The sequence below is a fragment of the Macrobrachium nipponense genome, chromosome 5, assembly GCF_015104395.2.
Source record: "Macrobrachium nipponense isolate FS-2020 chromosome 5, ASM1510439v2, whole genome shotgun sequence".
Classification (NCBI taxonomy): Eukaryota; Metazoa; Arthropoda; class Malacostraca; order Decapoda; family Palaemonidae; genus Macrobrachium; species Macrobrachium nipponense.
This window is the reverse complement of record NC_061107.1, coordinates 68,592,035-68,619,534: the sequence shown is the minus strand read 5'-3', so window position 1 is coordinate 68,619,534 and position 27,500 is coordinate 68,592,035. Positions and strand designations below refer to the sequence as shown.

The following is a 27,500-nucleotide window of genomic DNA, read 5'->3' as shown; positions in this document are numbered from 1 at the left end:
TGTGTATATATATATATATATATATATATATATATATATATATATATATATATATATATATATATATATATATATATATATATACACACACACACACAACCAAGGGGCAGGCAGGTGACGACCAAGGAATACATCAAATCAGGCGTTGACTGAAGGAAACAGGCCAATCTACATTAAACTGGCATTCCTTCAATCAGGAAATAAATTACCTATTGGAATATTTTAAAAATAATTGCTTTCCTCAAAAGCTATTTTATAAGAGGCTTCGGAGTTTTCTTAATAAGCAGTTTTGTAACAATACAAAAACATTTATCACGGTACCAAAGTTAGTCATTTATGCAAAATTTCCATTTTTACATGATGACTCCTTCAGAAAATGGTTTACCCAGATTATGGAAAAAACATTATGGTGCAGTCAGTATTAAACTAATACCAAAAAATCCATTAACAATTGGGTCTTTCTTTATATATAAAGATCGATGAGTCCCTTCTTGACCTCAAATGTGGTATAATAAATATACTTGCCCAAAGTGTAACTCTGGGACTTACGTGGGATCTACGAAGAGGTTACTGAAGGTCAGAATCGATTCTCATCGTGGAATAAGTTTCCGAACAGGAAGTAGGCTCTCCAACCCTGAACATTCAAATATCAGGAACCATGCAAAAATCTGCAAAACACAAATCAAAAGAGACGGTTTTTGCATTATAGGGCAAACACCAAACCCCAAGAATTACCCATTTTAGAGTCGTTACTCATTAAGCAGCTGGTTCCCCAGTTGAATACCCAAACCTCCTCCATCCAACTGTACCTTAGTTAACGTGTCTCCTTTTTTGTTGTCTCCTATCATTGAGTCTTTCTCTCTCTTAACTTAAGGTTGGTTGGCGGTTCCAGCTTTTAAATAATAATTTTTCTGTAATTGTATATTTTAGTAAATTTTAGTCTTTTTACAATTTTTTTAATTTTTAGTAAATCTAAGATTGTTTTATAATATCATTATTTTAATTAATTGACATATTCCCAGAAGATGTAATAAATGTTATTACGAAACGTTTGGAATAAAAAACTATGTAGATTGGCCTGTTTCCTTCAGTCAATGCCTGATTTGATATATATATATATTATATATGTGTGTGTGTGTGTGTGTGTGTGTGTGTGTGTATATATGTGTATATGTATATGTATATATGTATATATATATATATATATATATATATATATATATATATATATATATATATATATATATATATATATATATATATATATATATATATATATATATATATATATATATATATATATATATATATATACAGGCAACATATAAATCAAGAGAGAGCATATTTCTATTCATTTGATTATATTGTAAATTTCTGGGCATATCTCTTAAATGGAAAACTTATTGTAGTGCAAAAATCATTGTCTATCGACATATTTTATAGATATTAGAAAATAAGCAATCATGTCCTTTCTGTGCAGTTTTCTCAAAACTTACTTTTTCTAAAATAAATATTTTAGCCTCCAAGGTGATTGAACCAAATCGAAACTGTTACAGCATGTATTATAACTATGTTTATAATTACGAGTTGGGACATTTATTTTTGAGTGAATTTTTTTTTGCCATATTTAAAAAATTAAAACAAAAATTTACTGAAAAAAATATGAACTAGAAGTTGAATTTCTTTAATTTCCTAACTTGTATTTTTTTCAGTATTAGTTGTATTAAAGGTGTTAGAAATTTGATGCGAATTCCTTTGGTCATAAGGTAGATGATGCACTTTCTTTATAATGGGGCCTTATCGAGTCAGCACCCCCTTAAAGTAGCTGTGAATATAATTTTTTATATTTGTTTACTATGGTCAGAATCGTGCATGTTAATAGCCAGAAAACCCATCAACCAAGAGAGTATATATTTATTTGTATTATTTACTTAATCTTTTTGTTTCAGTTTTTTGTTTATTCCAGAATGAGTTAGCTGGATTAGGCGGCGATATTGGGTTCCTGAAGAATGAACTAGACATGCAAGTTAATGTGCCACTTCCTAGGGATATTGTAAGTATCTTGAGATTGTGGTGTAGTTTTACAGATAGTGTACACAACTATTTTGTCCATTTGAATTACATATAATTTAGAGCACAGTCAACCCCTTGCATTCTCAGGGGATGTGTACCACAACCAGCCGCAAAAAGCTAAAATCTGTGAATACTTGGAGCCCCTCTAAAAATGCTTATAACTGCCTGTTTTGATAGTTCACACACCAAAAAAAAAAAAAAATGCTTATACCTGAGTATTTCAATAGTTTGATCACAAAAAAAATGTATCTAGTCATGAAAATGATGTGGAAATACAATAATTAATATTTTATGAGAAAAATACTGCTAATAGACAAATTTTCCATGAATAATGTGTATATATGTTCCATAGAAGAATCCACAAAACTGGAATCGCGAATATGTGGGGGTCGAATGTAGTAATGAATGTAGTAAGTATTTCTTAGAATTAGCAAAGGTATCCTCAAGACACATATATAATAACTGAAAATGAAGCATAGATTTTAATTTTCTTTCTCAAATTTTCAGGTATTACAGGGTGCCCTATTGGCAGGTCATCTTTTGCCATTACGTAACAATAAGACATACATTATCGCAGATCGCTTCATGCTTGGAGGGCCAATGAATATTCGAGGATTTGAAATGGCAGGAATAGGACCTCACAGTGATGGTTGTTCATTAGGAGCCGAGGTAAAATTCATAATAAATTGCCGGAAAATCTCTGTGATGGGTACAATATTACTTTTTATTGCAACTGGATCTATCAGCTTTTATTTATGAATTTTTACCTTTCATTCTATAGTTGGTAGGTGTGTCTTGATTACATATTTGTAATAATCTTAATTTTTTATAGTGTAGTCGCTATTTCATCCTATAGGAGTACCATTTCCATGGTCTATCCAGAGCTCCACAGTGACCAGAATAATGTCAAAGAATTCTCTTAACTGGTCTTATGGCCAGTATGTGTCGTAATGATAAACATTATAACACGTGATAGAATATAAATAGACTCGGGTTAATAAGGCACTTTCTATCATCCTCAGCGGATGCTAATACCCAGTTTTCCTACTACGTCAAAACTGCAAGAAGAAGTGGTTTTTTGCATACACATCATATTGTTTACATACAACCAAAATCCGACCTAGACGACATTCCCTTTCTGGTCAGTCAAGAAACCTGATCTCAGAGAAATCCGTTCTTTGCTTATTGATTCAGCTAAGTGCATAGTTTTAAGTTCCAGTTTGAAAAATTCTTATTTAGACTGTGGAGCAAGGATTTATTGTGAGCAAAAACCCGCAGTCAACTTATTTCGTCATCGCTTCTTACGATTTATGATTATTAGGCTAGGTTCAAGAATTTCGTTCTTCACTTACCTATTAAATTCATTATCAAGATTCATGGAAACATTTAAGTTGAAAGCTAAGTGTACAATTTTAAGTTTCATTTGAGAATTTTATCAGTTTATAATGTGGAATAAGGATTTTAGTGTGTGTGAAAATCTGTAAACCATCGTTTTTTGCCAGTACTCTTCGGCACTAGCAATTTAGGATCGTTATCTCTGAGAGTTTCGTTCTTCGTGTATTGATTTCATTACTGAAATTCATGGAATCTTCCAACTTGAAAGTTGAGCATATAATTTCAAGTTCCATCTAAAAATATTTGGGTAGTTTACAGTTTACTTGGTCAGGCTGCGCAACACCTTTTGCCCGGCCCTTAATCCCTCTCCCAAGGTAAGTAGTCCGTTCGACCTGGAAGACCTACCACGACCCGCGAGGCGCGACCATTCAAAATAGTCAACATGGCGTCGCCATCTACTCCTCATCCCGTCCGATGCACGTTGCTTTTGCTGCTGCTAACCTGGTTACGTTTTCGGACTTGATCAAGTTCTGTGACGATATTGACATTTTACGATCATTCCTTTTTAAAAGTAGCCTTTTAAGCGATCTTAGTGGTCAATATGAACTCTGCAAAGAGGGAACAATGCGCCTCGTGAAAGAGGAAGACAGTTTTGTGCCCCAAGTCAGGTTAGTGTGGTTCATTTGGTTAGGTCACAACCTTTGTTACCATACTGGGGGTCCACCCCCGGCCGGGTTAGGGCACGCGCCCTAGGTCAGGTTAGGTTGGTTCGTTTGGTTAGGTCACAATCATTGTTACCATACTGGGGGTCCAGGGGGCAACCCCCCAGCCAGGTTAGGGCACATGCCCTAAATCAGGTTAGGTTGATTCATTTGGTTAGGGGTCAGTTTAGTTAGCCATAGCCAGGCTGTGCATCTCATGCCCGAACGTCCACTTAGGCTAACAGTCAATATGTTCGAACTACGAATGTAGAGTAGGGGGACAGTTTTGTTAGCCAGGGTGTGCAACTCATGTCCAAATGAATGCAGAGTAGGGGGTCAGCCACACAGCCATTTCGTGGATTTCCTAGTGTTAATTGTCATCGTTTTTGTTTCCCCCCCCCCACCCCCCCCCACCCGAAAACCCTGGTTTCCCAATAGGTCCTCCCATACCGTTTTACGTAAATTTAGGCCTGAAAATACGATTTCCATTTGCCCTTTATTATGTGTGTTCCCCCACCCAAGAACCCCGGTCCCCAACCCAGTCCCCCTTACTGTTTTTATAGGCTTTTCTATATTCTATTACTGCACATTTTCAAAAATTGCACCAAAACATACGCTCACCATCTTGTTTGTATTCGTCCGCCAATTATCTAGCAGACGATACTTTTGGCCAGCTAAACTGTAGGCGCTCTAAATATTTTAGTTTAGACCGTGGAACAATGATTTTAATGTGCGTGTAAAGCCGTAAACATCCTTTTTCATTGTGCACGCTGGCGCTTCTTACAATTTGCAATCATTAGCTGTTTGTAGAAGTGGAACTTATTTTGAAGAATTTATCATTCTATTTGTTAGTTTTATCTAAACAAATGTTCCACAATTATTATTATTAAATAATAGATAATCTGTTTAGATATCGATATCAGCAATAGACTACCAGGAGCCTAAAATCTACATTGAAAAAGTGAAGATATGTTGGCTAGACTGTAATAGATATTGTCTGTAGCCTATAACCTAGGATTATGTATCCTTAAGGGTGAACAAAATATAACCTGGATTAGGCAGCATCCTGAATTGAGGTAAGTTTTGGTGACATATCCTGTTAGGCTATTGACTTAGGCAGTAGCCTAAGTTTACTCTAGAGACCTTAGGATTAGATAAAAGGCTACAGAAGTTTTCTATGTTTATATACCCTGTGTATTCAAGCATTGTCTTAATACTGAAGGCTATTATGTGCATAACCTTAAAAGGGAATTAAATAATTTAGATTGATTTCAACAATAACCCAGGCTAGGTGATAGGCTAACCTAGCTTTAATAGGCCAAAAACAATTAACCCTTAAACGCCTATTGGACGTATTTTACGTCGAGATAAATTGTCTGTCGGGTGCTGATTGTACGTATTTTATGTCAACATAGAAAAGTTTTTTTTTAAATTCGCGGAAAAATACTTATGGGCCTACCAGCCGAAAACTTTTGAATCACGCGCCTTGGGGGATGCTGGGAGTTCACGGGTCAAGGCGTTGTTTTGTTTACAATCGTTACGCAAGCACGAATTTCTTTCTTATCGCACTAAAAAGTATCAGTGACACATCTCAGAAATTATTTTGTCACTTTGACATAATTTTTGCATCATTTTAAATTAGCCATTACATGGAGTATTATATATGAAAATGTGCACAATTTCATGTAGAATACAACAAAAAATACTCATGATTGTAGCTTATATCAGTTTTGAAATATTTTCATATAAACAGCGAGAAGTGCCAAAATTTCAACCTTTTGTCAACTTTGAGTCTACTGAAATGGTCGAAAAATGCAATTGTAACTAAAACTCTTATATTTTAGTAATATTCAATTATTTACCTTCATTTTGCAACAGATTGGAAGTCTCTAGCACAATATTTTGATTTATGGTGAATTTATGAAAAAAAAAACATTTTCCTTACGTCCGCTCGGTAACTCCTCCGAAAAAAATCATGTGTGTAAATGTCGTAATGTTTGCACCATTTTAAATTAGCCGTTACAAGTGTTATACATGAAAATGTGCTCAATTTGATGTAGAGTACAACTAAAAATAATTGAAGGTTGTAGCATTTCTCATTTTCGAAATATTTGCATATAAATCATGATAAATAGGAAAAAAGCCACGTTCGGTCAACTTTGACTCTACTGAAATGGTTGAAAAACACAATTGTAAGCTAAAACTCTCACAGTCTAGTAATATTCAGTCATTTATCTTCATTTTGAACCAAATTTGAAGTCTCTAGCACAGTATTTAGATTTATGGTGAATTTTAAAAAAAAACTTTCCTTCCCTCCGCGTGCGGATTCTCCGCTGCAAATCTCCGAAATGTGTACGTCGCATTCTCGGAATATTTGATCCATTTCATATTAGGCATTTCATAGAGTTTTATATATGAAAATGTGCGCAATTTCATGTAGAATACAACAAAAAATATTTGAAGGTTGTAGCTTTTCTCATTTTTGAAATATTTGCATATAAAAAAGATATATACATAAAAAAAATTTCGACATTTGGTCAAATTTAACTCATCCGAAATGGTCGAAAACAGCAATTGTAAGCTAAAACTCTTACAGTATAGTAATATTCAATCATTTGTCTTCATTTTGAAACAAATTGGAAATCTCTAGAAAAAACAATATTTAGATTTATGGTGAATTTTTGAAAAAAAAAAACATTTTTTTACGTCCGCGTGTTACGAATTCATGCATCATTTTGTGGTAATATTTTCTCTGTGTTGCTTTGATCGTTTTACAATGTGTTATATACCAAACTGATCGCAATTTAGTGTACAATACAACAATAAAAATTAACTCGTTAGCTTTAACCGTTTTGCTCACAGCACAATTTTGAATACAATTATATATGAAATTTTGTTTTTGCACTATCATATATCGCATTATTTATATATGATAATGATATTTTTTTTCATTTTTGATGATTGCATACTAAACTTCAGGCAATGACCAAAAAGGAGCCAAAAATGAACAGTTAATCTTGAAAACTAAGCGCAATGTGATTTTAAAAAAATATATTTTTTCCGCTTCGGTGCTCTCTCCGAGACCCCTTCGGCATACGGGAGACGATTTTTATTATACCCCTTAAGCGTTTAAGGGTTAATCAGGACTAGACAATAACCTACAGTAGGACATTGACTAAATATAAAGTTCCACATTAGCAATTTAATGTTTTGTATAGACCAAAAAACACTACATAGGCCACCGTTTCTTAACCTTTTTAGATCTCGGCACCCCTTTTGGTCAGGCCTAAGCAATCCAGCACCCCTTACCATTGGTTAACACCTAGTTACTACAAGGATAAAGTTAAGACAAGTCCAATACATCTTGATCAATATTTGGTTCATTCTCCAAAGCAAAAATGTGTACACTGTAGGTTTATCGCAAAGTTTGTGATGTTGACTTAATACGAAAGTGTGGAACACTTGTACAAATTAAGTGTTTTTTTTTCAGCACCCCTTGGAGGTGCTAGCAACCCAAGTTAAGAAACACTGACATAGACTAAATGGACTATGAGGTAGTAGCCTATGTTATGTCTACTAATTACACCTGGTCAATCCCATATATTTAAGATAAATTAATCAGGATTAGACAATAACATATAGTAGGTTATAGCCTAGCTATAAAATTTCACATCAGTGAGTTTCATATTAGAAAGTTACTGTTTTATATAGAAAACCAAATAGCCTAGGGCTAGATATATACAATCTCAGTTAGACAAAAGTTGTTAGCCTAACTATGCATTTACATGCAAGTAACTCTGTTTTTATATAGCCTATATATTTGATCTGAATAATCTAGATTAGGCAATGCTGTATACTACTAGGCTGAGAGAGAACAATTTAGAAAATGTCATACTGTTGGGGTACTAAGTTAGTTTAGCCCAAATAACCAAGGTTTGGATACAAACAATATCCTTGGCATAATTGAATAACCTATAGCCATTTAAAAACAGTGGCTGGGCTAACTAAACAAATTAGTCCATAGGATATTAGTCCAATTGGTATGACAATTCAAATTAATATTTGACATAGCTAGTGCAAAAAGACATATACTGTACAGCCATATATGGCTGTCAAAACTAACTTAAACTTTAAAGGGCTTAAGTTAACGTAGGTTTCTAATAGAATTTATTACAAATATCAAAACTGTTTGAGGAATTACATAGGTGTCCCTCATCAATAATCTAATAATGACTGGCTTCAAATAACAACTTGTTTTATTAATACTATCCCTCTGCAATTATGCAGAACCCTCAGTTCAAGTGTTCCGTATCAAATTGCTCAGGTCATTTTGTGCCATTGGATATGGCTCATACCAACTGCATGCAAGTTTTAATGATGAAACTGCTCATTTCAAGCTGCCCCAGTGATTCCTAGGGTTCAGTAGAACTAAGGAAAAGGAAAATTATATCTTTCTGGCAAAACTCTGGCAGCAGATATGTAACCCTTTTTTCTCAGACTAAGATTTATGTTTGGGTCAAAACCCAGTAACATCAGTCCCCAATACCTCCCAGATGTTTTATGTTTGGGCAAAAGCCCAGTAAAATGAGTCCCCACTACCTACCAGGTTAAACCCAAGGGGGAAATAGAGGGAATTTTACACGGAGATATTCTTACTATGGAATATGTAGGGGTATTACCACAGAAATGACCCTGCTGAATCCAGATGGATCAGGGACGCAAATTTCAGGTTGCCATGGGAGAAGCCTTATAAAAGGAATTCTATCCCAATTTACAGTTATCGATGCTGAAGAGGATTTTATCCCCCAAAAGGGATACTAGGATTCATCTGACTACAAATGATATTACTATATTTTCAGTGGGGTGTGGTAACTTACCCAAGACTTTTGCCCTTTAGTTACTTCTAGAAGGAATTCTATCCCCCTTTGTAGATATCTCAACTAAAGAGGATTTTTTTCCCAAAAGGGCTACTAGTGTCCATCTGACTCCAACTAAAATTGCTATATGTTCAGTGGGGTATTGTAACTTGCCCAAGACTTCTGCTCCTTTGTTAACAGGCAGTTACAGTTCAGTTGTTGAAGCACAGTCAAAATGTGCAAGCTTCCCCAAATGGGATACACAGCTTTCAGCATTTGATCAATCCTGTAAGGGAATTAGGATCCTTCACCCAAAAGGGATACAAGGAACCACCTGAACCCAATGGAAATGACAAGTTTCAGAGAGTTACAGTAATTCATCCACAACCTCTGGCCCTGCAGAACAGGCAGTTTCAGCTCAGCTGTAGATGTTCAGTCAGGTTATGCAAGCTCCCCCAAAATGGAATAAACAATTTGTGGTATTATGAATAACATCTGAAAACGTCGTTGCCACAGAATAGCCATACATGAGCAACATGATGCATGATTCCGAAAAGGAATTTAAGTTAGTCCAGGACACTTCAAAGTGTAAAAATAACGTATCTTGCAACCCAAAATAAAGGATGTAAATGTTACCCAAATAAGGTCTAGTGTTGGAATTATGACTGGAAACGACTATCGGTCAGTTCTGAATACTACAAAACTTTTTATCAAAACATGACTGGGGCTCAAGTACTCATCCCTGATGATACCAGGATCCTTGGTTAGATGCATCAGTGCTCATTTTCTCTCACTGTAGTAAATGTCTAATTAATGAGAGGAAAACTATGATTGAATCTGTACAAGTGAAAGACCCCTAACAGAAACGGTCTTGACTGTGTCTATAACATTAACAGCGAAAGAGGGCAACCTTTATTGTGACCAAAGTTGCTCACCAAAGAGTTCCAGCCTTCTGGCCCTTCATTTTCAAAATTATTAATCTTGTCAAGACAGATTTCAGAATGTTGTAATAATTAAAAGACTAGAGATAATGGCAGAATTAAAACCATTTGTCTCAGTCATCCCAGTTTTGGAAATCAGAAATGCAACTATAATAGCCCATCTAGACGACTGGTCTATCGGGGGCCCCACAAGAAAAGTGTGCTTGAAAAACCTAAGAGCAGTGGTCAACTAACTACAGTCAAAAGGTTAGCTTAAAGGTCATGGGAGACATCCCAAAAGATCAGTTTTTTCTTACACTAGCAACAGTAGCCACAGTGAAAGACCCCTAACAGGAACGGTCTTGACTGTGTCTATAACATTAACAGCGATAGAGGGCAACCTTTATTGTGACCATAGTTGCTCACCAAAGAGTTCCAGCTTCTGGCCCTTCATTTTCAAAATTATTAATCTTGTGAAGACAGATTTCAGAATGTTGTAATAATTAAAAGACTGGAGATAATGGCAGAATTAAAACCATTTGTCTCAGTCATCACAGTTTTGGAAAACTCCACCAGGGAATGGACAACATTACAGCTCCCTTCTGAAGGGGAAAAGCCTCCTTTATTTATAGCTAAACAACAGCTTAGGACCCCTATGAGAAGAATTTCGGAGACGGGAGCCTCAACAGAATTTCGTATTAGGATCGATCTTTCTTGTATTGTAACCTCTACCACTTCTGGAAGTTGCCATCAAAAGTCTTGCAAAATGTTCCAGAATAATTGTTGCTTTGTGGTTAAAAGTTTTATGAGAACCCTGTGGCAAGCAACCTATGACTTGCTAAAGTGGTGCATAAAAGTGCAAATGGAAACATAGAAGGGTTTCATCTAGTCACTTCCCATTGTAATTTTATTATAACATCATAACCATTTCTGTAGTGACCTGTTTAGGGGTCTTTTGTGGTTAAAAACCTAGCGAACAAGTCCACCGACAGAATTGTATGAGCGTACTCTCTTTTGGAAAAAAGGGAAATTTAGGAAACAAAAATCCAAAACTTCCCCTTACCCAACCCAAAAAGGTTTGTTTAAAATGGTAAGTCTTGTGTCACCCCAAAAGGTCTTTTCCTCAAAGAACAGATTATGTTCAGATGGGATGATGCTTCACAAAATGACAACAAAAATAAAAATGACATTTTTTTACAAGGTCCAAAGGCCCTCTTATATGAAGTAGAAAAGCAACAAATGGAATACCTATCAAGGGCAGAGGTAGAGGAAGAGGTGGACACCAATGGGAATGGTATGGTTGGGGGTCGACTTCAATGACACCACAGGCAATTCAAGTCTTCCCTATAGGGACACAGCAGTATTTTAAACAGGCTGGGGTGGGAACAGTCTCACCCATCCCCCTCCCTTAAAGGGATTCTTCCAAAATCCAGGCCCCTCTTTGGAATGTTACATGCAGAAATCTCTGTTAATGGAAGCCATAGAGAAACATACGGCTATTTGTCATCAAGCACATCTCTCTAAGTGTCCCCAAAAAGGATTCCTCCAAACAGAGTGATCCTAGACCTATCAACATTGGACAAGCACACCGTTTGCAATATTTTCTGAATAACTACTGTTGACCTAGTGCATTCAATTGTTCTAAAAGAACTTAGATCTGGAAGATGCATATTGGCTCAAAGCCATGCCCTGTGGGCTAAACATTGCTATAGGATTTGACAAAGTAATGGTAATTCTTCGAGAAATCAGAAATGCAACTATAATAGCCCATCTAGACGATTGGTCGATCTGGGGCCCCACAAGAAAAGTGTGCTTGAAAAACTTAAGAGCAGTGGTCAACTAACTACAGTCAAAAGGTTTTATGATAAATTGGCAAAATCCCACCTCACACCCAGCAGACATAACATTATGCCCAGTTCATGCACTTAGGAGGTTAACCTAAAGGTCATGGGAGACATCCCAAAAGGTCAGTTTTTTCTTACACTCTAGCAACAGTAGCCACAAGCTCAAACAAATTCGACTACACTGTGTATTGGTAGGTGACATGGATATTCTTGCCCATTGGCACTACAGCGGCAAACCACGGGTCTTCCCAACAGCATGCTTAGGTAAGTCACCATAGAACTTCACTCTGAAAAACATAAGTTTGCACCATGTTTCTTGTTCTTTGTTACCAAACCTAAAGGTATTTGGAACAAAGAATGAGGCCTTGAACCTAGTGGCTTTACCCAGGACCAAAAAATGTTTTTGGATTGTTATGATTTGAATCCAAGAGCTTTTCCTTCTATTTTTGGTAATTGCTGTTGAGTCCTCAAAGCCCTCCCACTCCCTGACAAAAAGACATGGGTTTTAGGTATGGCATCATCCTACGATATGACGGTGCGTATGTGCATAACCATTTCTTCTTCTTGGAGTTTTGACAGCAGTAAAACTGGGTATTAGCGTTCTCTTAGGATAATAGAAAGTGTCCTATTATCCTGAGTCCATTTATACTCTTATCATTGATTATAATGTTTATCATTACAACGCATACCTGGCCATAAGACCAGTTAAGAGAATTTTGGACATTATTCTGGTCACCATGGAAAGGATACTTCTTGAGGACTCAGCAATGACTACCAAAAATTGGTTTTCCTTACATCAGAACTTGTTAATTAATAGGCTGTGAATTATGAATAAACTAAGTTGACAAGATTTTTAATTCACAAGCTTTTTCAGAACTTTTTAAAGAATCCTCTGTCTGTGTGATAAATATTATTTGGCCATTTAGCTTGTAGTGTAGATAGTATGCATGTAATTCTTCCAATGATGTGTTTCTTCAAGCAAAAAATAATACATGTGTACTATAATATTGTTAGATCTTACACAGTATTTCACAATTGTGTTGCTGTCTCGTCCTCAGGAGTTACCCTTTCCATGGTCAAACCAAATTTACCTGGTCTTGTGGCTGGGTATCGTGTCATAATGGTAAACATAGCATTTGATGGAGTATAAATGGACTCAAGATAAGAGAGCACTTTCTTTTATCCTCAGTGAATGCTGAACCCAGTTCAGCAAGAAGTGGCTATGCATATATGTGCTGTTATATTATTTACATATGACCAGAAATGGATGATGATACCTTTACCTTTCTGGTCATAAATATGTAATGTACTGAAACCAGCGCTTCGTGATTTATAGCTCTTCACTTATTGGATTTCATTACCGAGGATCATGGAATCTAAGTTGAAAGTTAAGTGCATAATTTTAAGTTCCTTTTAAAAAATTTTAGTTTAGACTGGAACAGTGATGTAATGTATGTGAGAAGACGTAAACTGGCTTTTTCATGAGCACACATTGTCGCTTCTCATGATTTCTGATCGTTATTTGTAAAAATGGAAATGCTTTTGAGTAATTTATCATTCTATTTAGAAGTTTTACCTAATGAAATATTCCTCAGTTATTATTATATAATGCTGTCTGCAATAGCCTACTAGGCAGTAGCCTACAATCTACATCAATGCAGTGAGAATCGGTTAGCTAGACTGTAGTAAAGATTATCTGTAGCCTATAACCTAGGATTATATATCCTTAAGGGTGAACTAAAATAACTTGAATTAGGTAGTGTACAGTGTGTCCTTGACTTATGGCAAGGGTTCTGTTCCAGCACTGTAAGTTGATTTCTGCCTTAAGTCGATCTTTTGGCATTAATGGCTTTTTAATAGCACTTACAGCACCGTAACTCGAGTTATAAACCATAACTTGATGTTGCATCAAGTTACATTGCTGTAAATGCTTTTGATTTGATGCCTGTTCTTGCTGTTAGCACCGTCAACGGCACTTACAGTGCCGTAACTTGAAGCAACATCAAGTTACAGCACTGTAAAATGCCGGTAGCAGCACTGAAAGAATGCTGCAAGGTCGAATGGAGTTAAGTTGGAGGTGCTATAAGTCGAGGTGCTAAACTAGGTAAGTAAGATTTAAAGACATGTCCTGTTATAGACCCAGGCAGTAGCCTAAGTTTACACCAAAAAATCCACCCATTGTTGAAGTAATAGGAATCACTGCCTGTTTGGCCAATATGGTGCCATTAGGTAGGCTGTTCCTTTGAAGGTTAGGAGTTTGTTCAAAACCTTCGAAATCTGGGACAATGGAGAGAAAAGGCAGATCATCTTCCACTTGTTCCAGTCTTCTAGGAAGGCATATCTTGCTATTGCTAGACTGTCCAAATTCAGGGGACACACATGTTGGGAGTTTGTGATTCTTTTATATGGTGAACTTCTGGTTGTGGGAGCAGGTTGGCTACTGTTTGAAATGAGTGGCTGTTCAATGTCCACTGTTGAGGCTGTCGTTTTCCTTGATAAAGAATCTATGGTGCTCCCCCACTTTTATGCAAGAATAGTTCCAGAACCTGGCGCTGAAATTCAAAAATCCCTTCTAAAAATGTTTGTAACTGCCAATCATGCCTATTTTAACATTTCATTGCTTAATTTTATAGATAAAACAAAAATATACATTAAATTATCTTACTAAAACAATTTAATATTTCAAATAAAAAATTCCCAAAACACCCAGTAACCTTTTATTACAGTACTCTCCTACTACTATTAACAAAGTAGGCTATTGCCTATTTTAACAGTTCATCGCCAAACTTGACAGGTCAAACAAAAATATACCTCAAAATGTCATCCCAGAACACCTTAATATCATCTCAAAATCATGTTGCAAAATTATGTAGACCGCAGCCAACAAACTATTTTATTCTTAGTAATCCCTACCATTCCCCGACTCATGTTTTCTGTGGCCACACGTAGCTTGGTGGGTATCGTTCTGTGCCTATTCTGTGCCTACATTTTTATGTACATTCATATTTTTCTGGTGTAGTAAGATGATTTCGAAATTACATTCATTGTACAGGTACATATTTTAGGACTGTACTATTGTATAGAACATGTCTAAAATATGTAGGTAGTTTAGAATGACAGGACACATACGTACCTCCAAACAGAACGCTAGCTTTGTTACATCATGTTAGTATTTTTGTGATATTTATGATTAAAAAAATGATTTACTTTAGTAAGTTCTTGGTTTATGTCATATTGTGGTTATTTCTTGCCACCTCCCATAAATTTATTAAAAATTCTTCTCCTGTCTCTCTCTCTCTCTCTCAGTATACATATATAAGGACCTGGATACACCTAAATGTAATACACAGGCCTCGGTGTGTACTTTTTGTCCGCTGATGCGAGCAGCGTTTTGTTATGAAGAGGTTCTCTCTCTCTCTCTCTCTCTCTCTCTCTCTCTCTCTCTCTCTCTCTCTCTCTCTCTCTCTCTCTCTCTCTCTCTCTCTACAGGCAGGAAGATATATTCTGAACTCTTTATTTATGTTTCTAGGGTTTATTGAAGGGATGTCGTGGAAACACAGAGGTAGCCCAAAATAGATAAATTCTCTAAAACGTTACATCGGGAGATAGGTTTAGCAGAGAAGAGTTGGATGTCTATGACAGACGGAGGGAGAAAAGGAAGTGATCTCACAGAGTGATTTACAATTCGATAGTTAACCAAACCGAACAAAAGATACATGTGTACGAGCAAACACCTCTTTTTAGGTTAATATGACTCATCATTTTAAGTTCTCATGAGAGCCAAAGTAGGTTCCCATGCATGAAGGTTGACGTTCGTATGTTTCTATTTATGCTTAGCTAGCCTTCACATGCATCCTGTGACTGTATGAATGTATGCATGCACATAAGCGAGTGTTCCCAAGAGCTCTGTTTGCATTATCAATGACATCACAATCAGGTAACAATTTAAGTCATGTAGTCCACCCGCTGGGTCAATTTGCTCACCCATTCTCATGTCTCCACGATTAGATATGTTGTACTACGTCTGCATCTGGTGGACATCTACCCAAACCATTCACTGACGTCTCAAAGCTTTTTCCACAACATGGATGCTAGATGAAAATTCCAACTAAGTTCGTTGCTCTTTATATTCAAAATTCCTAACTATTTAAGTGTGGGTAATACATATACATATATGTACAGTTTGTAAAACTTTCCAGCTTGCACTATCAACTTTTTTTGTTTACCTTTTGTATGAAGTGAGCACCTCCAGTGAGATACAATTAACTAGAAGGTAAGCAGATCACTGAAGTAAAAACCATCTATTGTTCTCCGGTCAGAGCAGTAGCAACTTCATCTGCACATTTGTAACTACAATAATACTGTACAATTAGAAATAGTTCCAAATGAAGTTATAGTATACGGTAGTACTGCATTTAATTTCATAAATGCAATAATCTTATTTTACAGAAAGTCTTTTGTGCTCCTCTCATTATTTCTTAGTAACAGATAGTACTTCTGAAGTATCCCAATACATGGCAACTACAACTTTTCAAGCAATGAATATAACATACTATAAGGATGAAAATCAATTTAAAGAGGGTTGTGTCTATGGGACAAGGATTTTTTGGAAGAAATTGTATAAGTAACAGTTTAGATTTTGTATTGTCTAGAATCCTTTACTTTTCATTGCTTCTCAGTTTTCTTTTAATTTACTTTTGCACTGACAGTACTTACTTGAACATCCTTATGAAAGTTGTGAAACATCTTTTCTTTCCATTCTTTCCAACCATTTCTTCCATTTTTTTACATGTAACTTAAGTTTCTGTCGATGTTGGGTGGAAGTTTATTTGATTCAGACATTTTATTAGTAATAGTTGGTAATACTTAGTCATAATGAACGAAAGGAGCAAGTGGGGTTCCAGGTCCTTCGATTTTTATTTGTTACCTATTACAGCTCTTACCTTTTGAAAACTTTGTAATGGTAGGGGCTGAACCAGTTTTGTTGTATTCAAGATTTTTTTCAACGTTGTAAACATTGTATTTTCAGATGTTTTGGGCTGCTGCCATTCACGTGTATGCACCTCTACCCTTACTTGCTCGAGGAGGCTCTATCAGTGAAAAGTTTAGACTTCATGGTTTTGTCAATACAGGAAACATTGGAGATTTTGTTTTGAGTGAGTATGATGAACCATTTATTATAAAAGATAAATTTGTTAAAGAGAATCAAAAATACATTTTCTTGTATAGATTGTTCAATAGGCTACTTTTGTTGAATCATGATTTTTGTCACTGTTGTTTAATAGTACATTGTATTTTGGGTTACCACTCGGGACCAATAGAAATTTCCTTTTCTGGATCATTATTTGTTTATTTGATCATATTAGGGATAAATTCCTGCTAAACTTTCATTTTGCTTTGGATTTGCATTGAGATTCAGATGGAAACAGCAGCTTGTTCTCTCTCATTTTTTAACTTTTTTTTTTCTAAGACATCAAATAGCAGGGGCAGATTTGTAATTCAAATCATTTCCCAACCTTCCCAATCAGAGTAATATTGTTTAACTTCTTTAAAAATTAGAATAGCTGAATTTATAAATCTAAGGACTACAATTCCAACTGCATAGTTGGACCATTTTAGAAATTTTCTTCCATTTTTCAATTAGCCAATAGTTTCTAATTTGTTACATGAAAATGGGAGAAGTGTGTGTGGCTACGGGAAGTGGAGTTAGGGTGATGGAAAACAGATGAACAAGGTATCAATCAAACTTTACCAGATTCTTTATTCCTTGCATTGTTAACTTGAGAGCCACAAGAGTAACAAGGCCTGTTGTCAGTCTCAGTCTACTATGTCAGAATATTCATTAACCCTACAGTCTATGTTGAATATATATTAAGCATAGTACCCCTGAGAGCCACAAGAGTAACAAGGCCTGTTGTCAGTCTCGGTCTACTATGTCAGAATAAATTTTTTCGTCTGATTGTCGTAATGTTTGCACCATTTTAAATTAGCTGTTACATCAAGTTTTATATATGGAAATGTGTGCAATTTCATGTAAAATTCAACAAAAAACAACCCATAGTTGTAGCTTTTATCAGTTTTGAAATATTTTCATATAAATAATGATAAGTGCCAAAATTTCAACCTTCGGTCAACTTTGACTCGACCGAAATGTTCGAAAACCGCAATTGTAAGCTAAAACTCTTACATTCTAGTAATATTCAATCATTTACCTTCATTTTGCAACAAACTGGAAGTCTCTAGCACAGTATTTAGATTTATGGTGAATTTTTGAAAAAAAAACTTTTTCCTATGTCCTTGCAGTAACTGCCGAAAAAATCAAAAAATTTTCATCAGATTGTCGTAATGTTTGGACAGTTTTATATTAGCCGTTAAATAAAGTTTTATATATGAAAATGTGCCCAATTTCATGTAGAATACAACAAAAACAACCCACGGTTGTAGCTTTTATCAGTTTTGAAATATTTTTATATAAATAACGATGTCCCAAAATATCAACCTTCGGTCAACTTTGACTCGACCGAAATGGTTAAAAAACGCAATTTTAAGCTGAAATTCTTACATTCTAGTAATATTCAATCATTTACATTTATTTTGCAACAAATTGGAAGTCTCTAGCATAATATTTTGATTTAAGGTGAATTTATGAAAAAAAAAAAATTTTTTTTTCCTTACGTCCGCGTGGTAACTCTTCTGAAAAAATCAGAAATTTTTTCATCCGATTGTCGTAATGTTTGCACTATTTTAAATTAGTCGTTACATAAAGTTTTATATATGAAAATGTGCGCAATTTCATGTAGAATACAACTAAAAACAACCCATGGCTGTAGCTTTTATCAGTTTTGAAATATTTTCATATAAATAACGATGTGTCAAAATTTCAACCTTTGGTCAACTTTGACTCGACCGAAATGGTAAAAAAACACAATTGTAAGCTAAAACTCTTATATTCTAGTAATATTCAATCATTTACCTTTATTTTGCAACAAATTGGAAGTCTTGCACAATATTTCGATTTATGGTGAATTTATGAAAAAAACTTTTTCCTTACGTCCGCGCGGTAACTCTTCCAAAAAAATCATAAATTTTTTCGAACGATTGTCGTAATGTTCGCACCATTTTAAATTAGTGGTTACATAAAGTTTTATACAGGCAGTCCCCGGTTTATGACGGGGGTTCCGTTCTTGAGACGCGTTGTAACCTGAAAATCGTTGTAAGCCGGAACATCACCAAAAATCCTAAGAAAACCTTACTTTTAATGCTTTGGGTGCATTGAAAACTATGTAAACTGCATTCTTATTGCATTTTGCATCAAAAAAACCTTCAAATATTGATTAATTTGCATTTTTGGTGTCATATTTCTTGTGCCAGATGTGTGCTATAGGCGTCGTAACCCTGGAAATGATATCTGATGAATATAATTGAAAAGCGCCTTAACCTCGGAACGTCGTAAGCCGAACCCGTCGTAACCCGGGGACTGCCTGTATATGGAAATCTGCACAATTTCATGTATAATACAACCAAAAACAACCTATGGTTGTAGCTTTTATCAGTTTTGAAATATTTTCATATAAATAACAATAAATAGAAAAAATTCAACCTTCGGTCAACTTTGACTCGACCGAAATGGCAAAAAAACACAATTGTAAGCTAAAACTATCACATTCTAGTAATATTCAATAAATTACCTTCATTTTGCAACAAACGGGAAGTGTCTAGCACAATATTTCGATTTATGGTGAATTTTTGAAAACTGCTTTTTTTTACGTCCGAGCGTTACGAATTCATGCATCATATTGGGACAATATTTTCTCTGTGTTGCTTAGATCGTTTTTAAAATTTGTTATATATACCAAAATCATCGCAATTTAGTGTACAATATAACGAAAAATGATTAACTCATTAGCTTTAACAATTTTGCTCACAGCGCGATTTGTATACAATTATATATAAAAAAAAATTTTGCGCTGTCGTATATTCCAATATTTATATATGATAACGATATTTTTTTTCATTTCTGATGGTTGCATACTAAACTTCAGGCAATGACAAAAAAAGGAGCCAAAAATGAACTCTTAATCTTGAAAATTAAGCGTGCTGTGATTTTTTTAAAAACCTTTTTCCGCTTAGGCGCTCACTCACGAACGCCGCCGGCATACGGGAGACACTTTTGGAAATACCGGCTTGGTGTTTAAGGGGTAATATTAGAAATAATAATAATAATAATAATATAATAATTAATTATAGTAATAATGGTAAAATGTAACTGTAATTAGAAAATGATGGGTATAGAAAATTCTTTCCCTTCATCTTTCTTGACTCCACCAGAAACTTGAAGTCCAGAGCTGTTAAATATGTCAAGTACATAATGTGACAGGAAGGGAAATGTTGCCAATTAGCCGGTCAGTGATTTTTACTTACTAATTCTCTCTCTCTCTCTCTCTCTCTCTCCGTCTCGTGTCTCTCTCCTCTCTCTCTCGAATTCTTCTCTCCTCTGCTCACAGACGCCTCCTCTCTCTCCTTTCTGTAAATGAAGAATCCAGTGTGGCACCCTCTCTCTCGTTCTCTCCTCTCTCTCTCTCATCTCTCACCTCTCTCATAGTTAGTGGTAGATTATTTTTACCTTTACTGTCTAGGACTGTAAATGCGCTGTTCTGAACATGCTCATAACTATGAGTTGTATTAGTCCAAATAAAAAGCACTGTTTGTTCATGAAAAAAAAATTTCAGAACAAAGAGAGAGACAGAGTAAAGAATTTTCTTGAAAAGTGGTTGAGAAGATTTCTGAAAATAGATTGGTCAGTTGGAAGGGGGAAAGAAGAGAGAAATACGTTGTACACATGTAATCTTCACACACTCCTATAATTTTACCAACCATTTATTTCTTTTTCCAAGGGTAGGGTATTAAGCTAACTTTTAAATGAAATTACAGTAACTGCAATTTCATTTAAAAGTTAACTTATACCTAATGAGCATGATTAGGGTCATATTTAGTGTTTGAACTCTAGAAGTAAGCATTTATTACCATTTTTAGAGACAGTGCCAAACCTATGTGCGAGTGGGTCCGTAATCTAACCTTGCGTAAGGTCGGGTATTACTGTAGCCTACATGTTTTTTTTATAGAGTAGTTGCTGTTTCATCCTCAGAGGAGTTACTACTATGGTGACAAGACTGATATCAAAGATATATCTTTTAGCCTGGTCTTGTTGCCGGGTATTGTGTTGTAATGATAAACACAGTAACACGTGACAGTGCAATGAACTCAAAGGCAAGAAAGTAAACTGCAGAAGAAGTGACTATTGCTCATGCTTGTTGGCCATCTTGCTTTACTATCAAGTAAAAGGACCAACAACATTACGGTGGTCCCCCCCCTACCCCCCCTAGGGATTCCTGGTAGATGGGTCCAGCCAGACCCCCCTGCTAATAGCTAGAACAACCCGCGAATAGTTGAAACCCTACAAAAAAGCTTAAAACTGTCTATTTTGTTAGTTAATCCTTAGGAGCCGGAGTAATAAAACGATATGCAGCACCCCATGCCGGCAGAACTTTGAGGTCAGCTAATTTAAAAAAAAAAAAAAAAAAAAAAATCAATGGAAAGAGGAAGATATGCAAATGCACATGGTGAGAGAAAATCAGTTCTAAAAACTTTTCTCCATCTTCCCTGAGAAGTTGAAAATGACGATTTACAAACCCTTGTGGGCTCTCTTTTACAAGACATACATAAATTTTACCAACTTATGTATGTTTTTCTAATAAAATAATTTTATTTTATTTTGTAAAATTATAATTATAGCTCAAACAGTATCATAACAGATAAGTAATAAAATCAGTAACAAATTCTTTGTTATTTGTACATTTTTTTCCTAATATTTCATTGCACTTTTCTTTGCAAAATTACATTTACAACTGACATACTATCGTAAAAGACGAACAGAAACCAACAGCAAATTTACTAAAAGAAGTTCATATGTGAGACAGAGATACAGTACATTCTCCCTTGAAGTCAGAAGCAGAAGTGAAGTCCTGAGCTGCCAGACTGGTGACACTAGCCAGTGTAAAAGTTGCCATTAGTGAATTTATGGGCTGTAGAAGATTTGGCACCTCTTTCCTGCCCGATTCTTTAGAAATCAATGGCGTGTAATATTGTTTATCTACAGGATCAATACTTCCACACCCCAAACCTGTTATTACTACTCCCGAGGAGCAATCCATCCATTAAGGATTAAAACACTAGCAAAACCCAATAAAAATTATACCTGGTTTTTTAAAATAGTTTTATTTTTAGTAATATTCAATCATTTATCTTTATTTTGCAACTAATTGGAAGTCTCATTTTTGAAATATTTGCATATAAATCACGATAAATAGAAAAAACCATGTTCGGTCAACTTTGACTACCGAAATGGTCGAAAAACGCAATTGTAAGCTAAAACTCTTGCAGTCTAGTAATATTCAGTTATTTATCTTCATCTTGAAACAAATTGGAAGTCTCTAGCACAATATTTAGATTTATGGTGAATTTAAAAAAAAACTTTCCTTCTCTCTGTGCGCAGATTCTCCGCCACAAATCTCCGAAATGAGTACATCCCATTCTCGGAATATTTGCTCCGTTTCATATTAGGCATTTCATAGAGTTTTATATATGAAAATGTGCGCAATTTCATGTAGAATAAAACGAAAAATATTTGAAGGTTGCAGCTTTTCTAATTTCCAAAATAATTGCATATAAATAGATATATAAAAAAATTCGACATTCTGTCAAATTTAACTTGTCAGATATGGTCGAAAACTGCAATTGTAAGCTAATACTCTTACAGTATAGTAATATTCAATCATTTGTCTTCATTTTGAAAGAAATTGAAAGTCTCTAGGACAATATTTAGATTTATGGTGAATTTTTGAAAAAAATATTTGTTTACGTCCTCTCGTTACAAATTCATGCATTATTTTGTGATAATATTTTCTCTGTGTTGCTTTTATCATTTTACAATGTGTTATATATCAAAATGATCGCAATTCAGTGTACATTACAACGAAAAAAAGTTAACCTGTTACCTTTAACCGTTTTGCACATAGAGCGATTTGAATACAATTATATATGAAATTTTGTTTTTGCGCTATCATATATCACATTATTTATATATGATAATGATAATTTTTTTCATTTCTGATTGTTGCATACTAAACTTCAGGCAATGACAAAAAAAGGAGCCAAAAATGAACTCTTAATCTTCAAAACTAAGCGCGCTGTGATTTTTTGAAAAAAATATTTTTTCCGTTTCCGCGCTCACTCTGAGACCGTCTCGGCACACAGAAGACAATTTTTAATATACCCCTTCGGCGTTTAAGAGTTAAAGAACTTGTCATTATATATAGAAGTTTTAGCTGAAGAATTGTTCCACAATTTATTATTGAATTTAGGTAATCTTTTAAGATGACAATGTCTACAATATCCTGGGAGGTAGTCAACATGAGATGAAAGCCTAACAGATTTAGTACAAATAATTTAAGACTATGGTAGCTATTATTTGTAGCCTGTAACTTAGGATTATATATCTTAAGGGTGATTTAAATAACCTGGATTGGTTAGTACTAATTTGGATAAGGAATGATAAGAAAGAATAAGATCCTAGGATTTGATAAACAGGCTACATAATTTTCTGTTTGTATAGCCTGTATATTTAGCTTGATCTAAATGATCCAGAAGTGGGCAGTACTTATCGTTAAGTGATAAACTTTACTAAACTTCCCATCATTAGACTTAATCATTAGCCTAGGCCATGTAACCTAGGACTAGACGAAAATGGCAGTTGACACTGGATGAGTTAGTAGCCTACGTACTATCGTAAAAGACAAGAGCAAAAAACAACAACAACCACCCCTTGGTATATTTACGAGCAAATTTACAAAAAGACATCGTGTGAGACAGAGACGTAATACACCCCTTGAAGTCAGAAGGAGAACTAAAGTCTTGAGCCACCGAGTCTTGATTTTAGCCACTGTAAAAGCTACCTTTAGTGAATTTATGGGCTATAGAAATATTGACACCTCTTTCCTGCAGATTCTTTCCAAATCTATGGCACTTAATATTGTTTATCTACAGGATCAATCCGTCCACCACCCCAAACCTGTTATTACTACTCCCGAGGATCAATCCATTCATTAAGGGTTAAAGAGGTCTAGCTTAATTCATATATATTTGCTAGTGTGGTATATATCATTGTGTTGGCTGACAGTTTATACCTTTTTAAGTGTTGAAACTTATGCTTTGGTGTTGGTAAATAATAGATTAAGGTGTCTGACATAGAAGAATTTAAGAGAAGATGGGGGGGGGGGGGGGGGGTTGTTAAGTCTGTGATAACCAGTTGGTCAAAAAAGGTTGAAACCACTGTTGGTAGAGGTGATTATCCATGGTATATCTTCATTGAGAGACTCCTTGAAGTAGTATTTGCCGAAGGTCTAGCGATTGGATAGAGAAATATTTGATTTAACGGATCCTGCAGAACAGTCTGACCAAATTATGATTCAAATAGAGTATAGCTTAACCCTTAAACACAAAAATGGAAATCTTGTCACATAAGCACAAACTTGGGGTGTAGCTTACCCCATTTTTTTTATCAAGAAAAAACCCATTTGCGTTCAAAAATTTTTATTTCTGAAAAAATCAACAAAAAGTTTAATCCTTACTCATTCTTTTAAAGATTAAACATCCTTGAATAACTGAATTTTTCTGGTACTAAACATTAATAAAACAAAAATATTGAAAATTCATTTTTTTCCTGACAAATCCAAAATAAGAATTTGCCATAAATGCAATTTCCATAATAAACAACAGGCTTCCTGCCATGGCGAGGTGGGCCCTCTCGCCTTCCCCTCACCAGCCCTCAGCTCTCTGGCTCAGCTCTCTGGCACCACATCTCACTGTATCACAGATTGACAAAAAATGGTCAAAATTTAACACAGAAAAATTTCACTATTTTAAATTTGTTATCAGTCATTACTCCTCTGAATACATCCTAATTGATGCTTAGAGTGTGTATTACAGATTTATGATAATATAATATAATATATGTGTATGTGTGTGTGTGTGTGTGTGTATTCAAAAACACATACATGGGGTACCATGCACCCCATTATCTCTCCAAAACACATACTCAGGCAGGTATGCACCCCAAATAGAATTACACTAAAACACTTACATGGGGTGTGCTGCACGTGTGTGTGTGTGTGAGTGTGACCTAAAAACACATACATGGGGTACCATGCACCCCAAATAGAATTTTACTAAAACACTTACATGGGGTGTGCTGCACCAAAAACAAGAATAACAACAACAACAATAGGAGCACAGGACACTCACATACCTACCCTCCTAGGGCAACCTCTAGACTAAACCGACAGTGACCGGTGAAGTGCTGGCAGGTGCTGTGGCAGAGTTGCCAGTTTTTTTTTTTTTTTTTTTTTTTTTTTTTTGTGTGTTGGTGGTACAGAACCTTGTTCGTGTTTAAGGGTTAAAGGTAGGCACTGAAATTCAAAGACTAAATTCATCTATTACAAGTCTTCTAGCTGTAAGGAATGAACCAAGTTTACCAATATTGCCTATCAAAGCTAATGTAAAGCTGCCTAAATTAGATCTCAAACATTTCGATGGTGATGTATCAGAATGGAATTTACTTTGGGAACCATTTGAAGTATCAGTGCATCAATGTACTGACTTTAAAAGTATAGAAAAGTTTTTTTTATTTGAAGGGCTTATTGGATGGTGAAGCTTTGCAACTGATATCTGGTTTTAAATTGAGAGATGAATATTTACAAGCAGTGAACTTATTAAAAGAGACCTATGACAGGAAAATTGAAATCAGTTTGTTTAGTCAAAAAACTCTTCCAGACTGAGACTCCTAATGCAGATGCAGAGTCGATACAAAGATTCAGAGAGCAGTTTGAATGCTGCGTAAGATCATTGGAGAGTGAGCAGTTGGAATTGAATGAGTTATATACCATCATGCTCTACACCAAACTACCTAGTACATAGTGTAAGCGAAACCATAAAAAGTAGGTGTGGGGAGGATTGGTTAAAATTTGACACCTTCAAAATATATCTTGACGAGGAAACCAAAAAAAAAACCATCAGTGGGGCTTAAACATACAAACAAACCCAAGGTAAACCAGGTTAAAGGATGTGCATTATGGGGAGGCAATCATTAATGCACACATTGTAAAATCCATACAACCAGAGAAGGAAAGAAAGAAAAACTCAGAACTCGTTTCATATGTTCATCTAATTAACATTAGCATTTCAGTTGCGATTGTGACAAGCAAAGCTGTGATAATGGTTGCATTGTTAGACATCATAAGATTATATGCAGTCGAAGCCAAGCAAAGGCTAAGGAAGGTGGGGGACTCGGGGTACAAGTTGGAACACTCTCTTTGACAAGCATCAGGCAAGGAAATTAGAAGGCTAAGCAGTCGAGCTTACCTACAGCCACAGTAACCCTGAAAGCTAAAAGAGGTCGCATTGTGCAAAAGAGAAGGTTATTAGATGCCTGTGCCAAGAGATCACTTATAAAGAGATCGGCTCTTAAAGGACTCCATTACAAGGGGAAGGGAGATCAGAACATAGCAATGAGAGGTATTTGATTTCGAAACCAGTCAAAGAATATGAAATTGTAAACATTGTTGTACCTCACCGGGGTAGATTAATTCATATGGTTTGTATAGTGGCTGATGAGCTACCAGAATATATGAAGAAATTCGACATTAAGAAGAATTTAAGGTCGTGCGAAATGAAATCAGCTTGGCTGCTATAGATTTTGATCTACCCATAGAGAAACAATTGCCTATAGAGATGTTGATAGGGAATGACAATGTGTACAACATACTACATCAAGGGTTTAGGAAATTTGAGAATTTAGTATTGCTACAAACCATATTTGGTTATGTGATAACCAGAACCTCTAGTTCTTCACCCACCAAGGAGACTCCTGTTTTTATTTTAAAACTGGCTGGGGAAACAATTAATGAAAATTATGATTGAAGGAACCAAAGGAAGATCTTGAAATTTTGTGGAGTTTGGATCACTTGGGTATTGACTGCAGTGAGAAAATGGAACAGGAAAAGAAGGTATTACAGAAGTTTGAGAGTACTATAACAATTTCCAAAGGTGCCAAACAGTATGTTGTGGCATTGCTTTAGAAAGCCAATAGAAGTAAATTAACCTCCAACTTTAGGTTGTGCTTTGAATAGACTAAAGCAGCAGTGTGTCAAGTTTCGGAGGGACACTCAGTATTTAGATAGAACACTATCATAATATCCTGAAGAATCAGGAAGGTAGAGGGTTCATAGAGAGGGTGGAATGTTTCAAAACATGAAGACTGTCATTTTGGCACACCATTGTGTTAAAAACACAGTGCAACAACCCCTATTAGGGTAGCATTTGACTGTTTGGTATGATGGGAAAAATGGGTTAAGTTTGAATGATTGATTGTGTACAGGACCACATATAACAGCTGACCTCTCAAAGTTCTACTGTAGTTTAGAACAAATTCATTTGCCTGTATTAGTGACATAGAGAAGTAATTTTTAATGGTGCAGCTAAGAGAAAAGGATAGAAACTATACAAAATTTTTATGGTTGGAAGATCCAACAAATCCTAACTGTAGATTGTTAGTGTATAGGTCTGGATTTGTTTTGTTTGGAAGCTACATGTCTCCTTTCTGTTAAATACAACAATTAAGGAACACTTGCCCATGGTGGAAGATGATGTAGAATGAGG

General features: G+C 35.4%; 2 protein-coding genes across 5 annotated transcripts in view; one reads left to right on the top strand and one right to left on the bottom strand.

Moving 5' to 3' along the window:
- LOC135215388 (sorting and assembly machinery component 50 homolog) overlaps nt 1–17,127 on the top strand; it is a 104,368-nt gene extending 87,241 nt beyond the window's left edge. Inside the window, exons 4-6 of the mRNA XM_064249975.1 lie at nt 1,967–2,053; nt 2,581–2,742; nt 16,759–17,127. Of these exons, the coding sequence (XP_064106045.1) occupies nt 1,967–2,053; nt 2,581–2,742; nt 16,759–17,112 (603 nt within the window). The 3' untranslated portion in view covers nt 17,113–17,127. The remainder of the gene's footprint in view (nt 1–1,966; nt 2,054–2,580; nt 2,743–16,758) is intronic.
- Nucleotides 1–27,500, bottom strand: part of LOC135215389 (sorting and assembly machinery component 50 homolog) — a 562,240-nt gene that overhangs the window by 119,155 nt on the left and 415,585 nt on the right. The gene's annotated exons all lie outside the window — the stretch shown is intronic.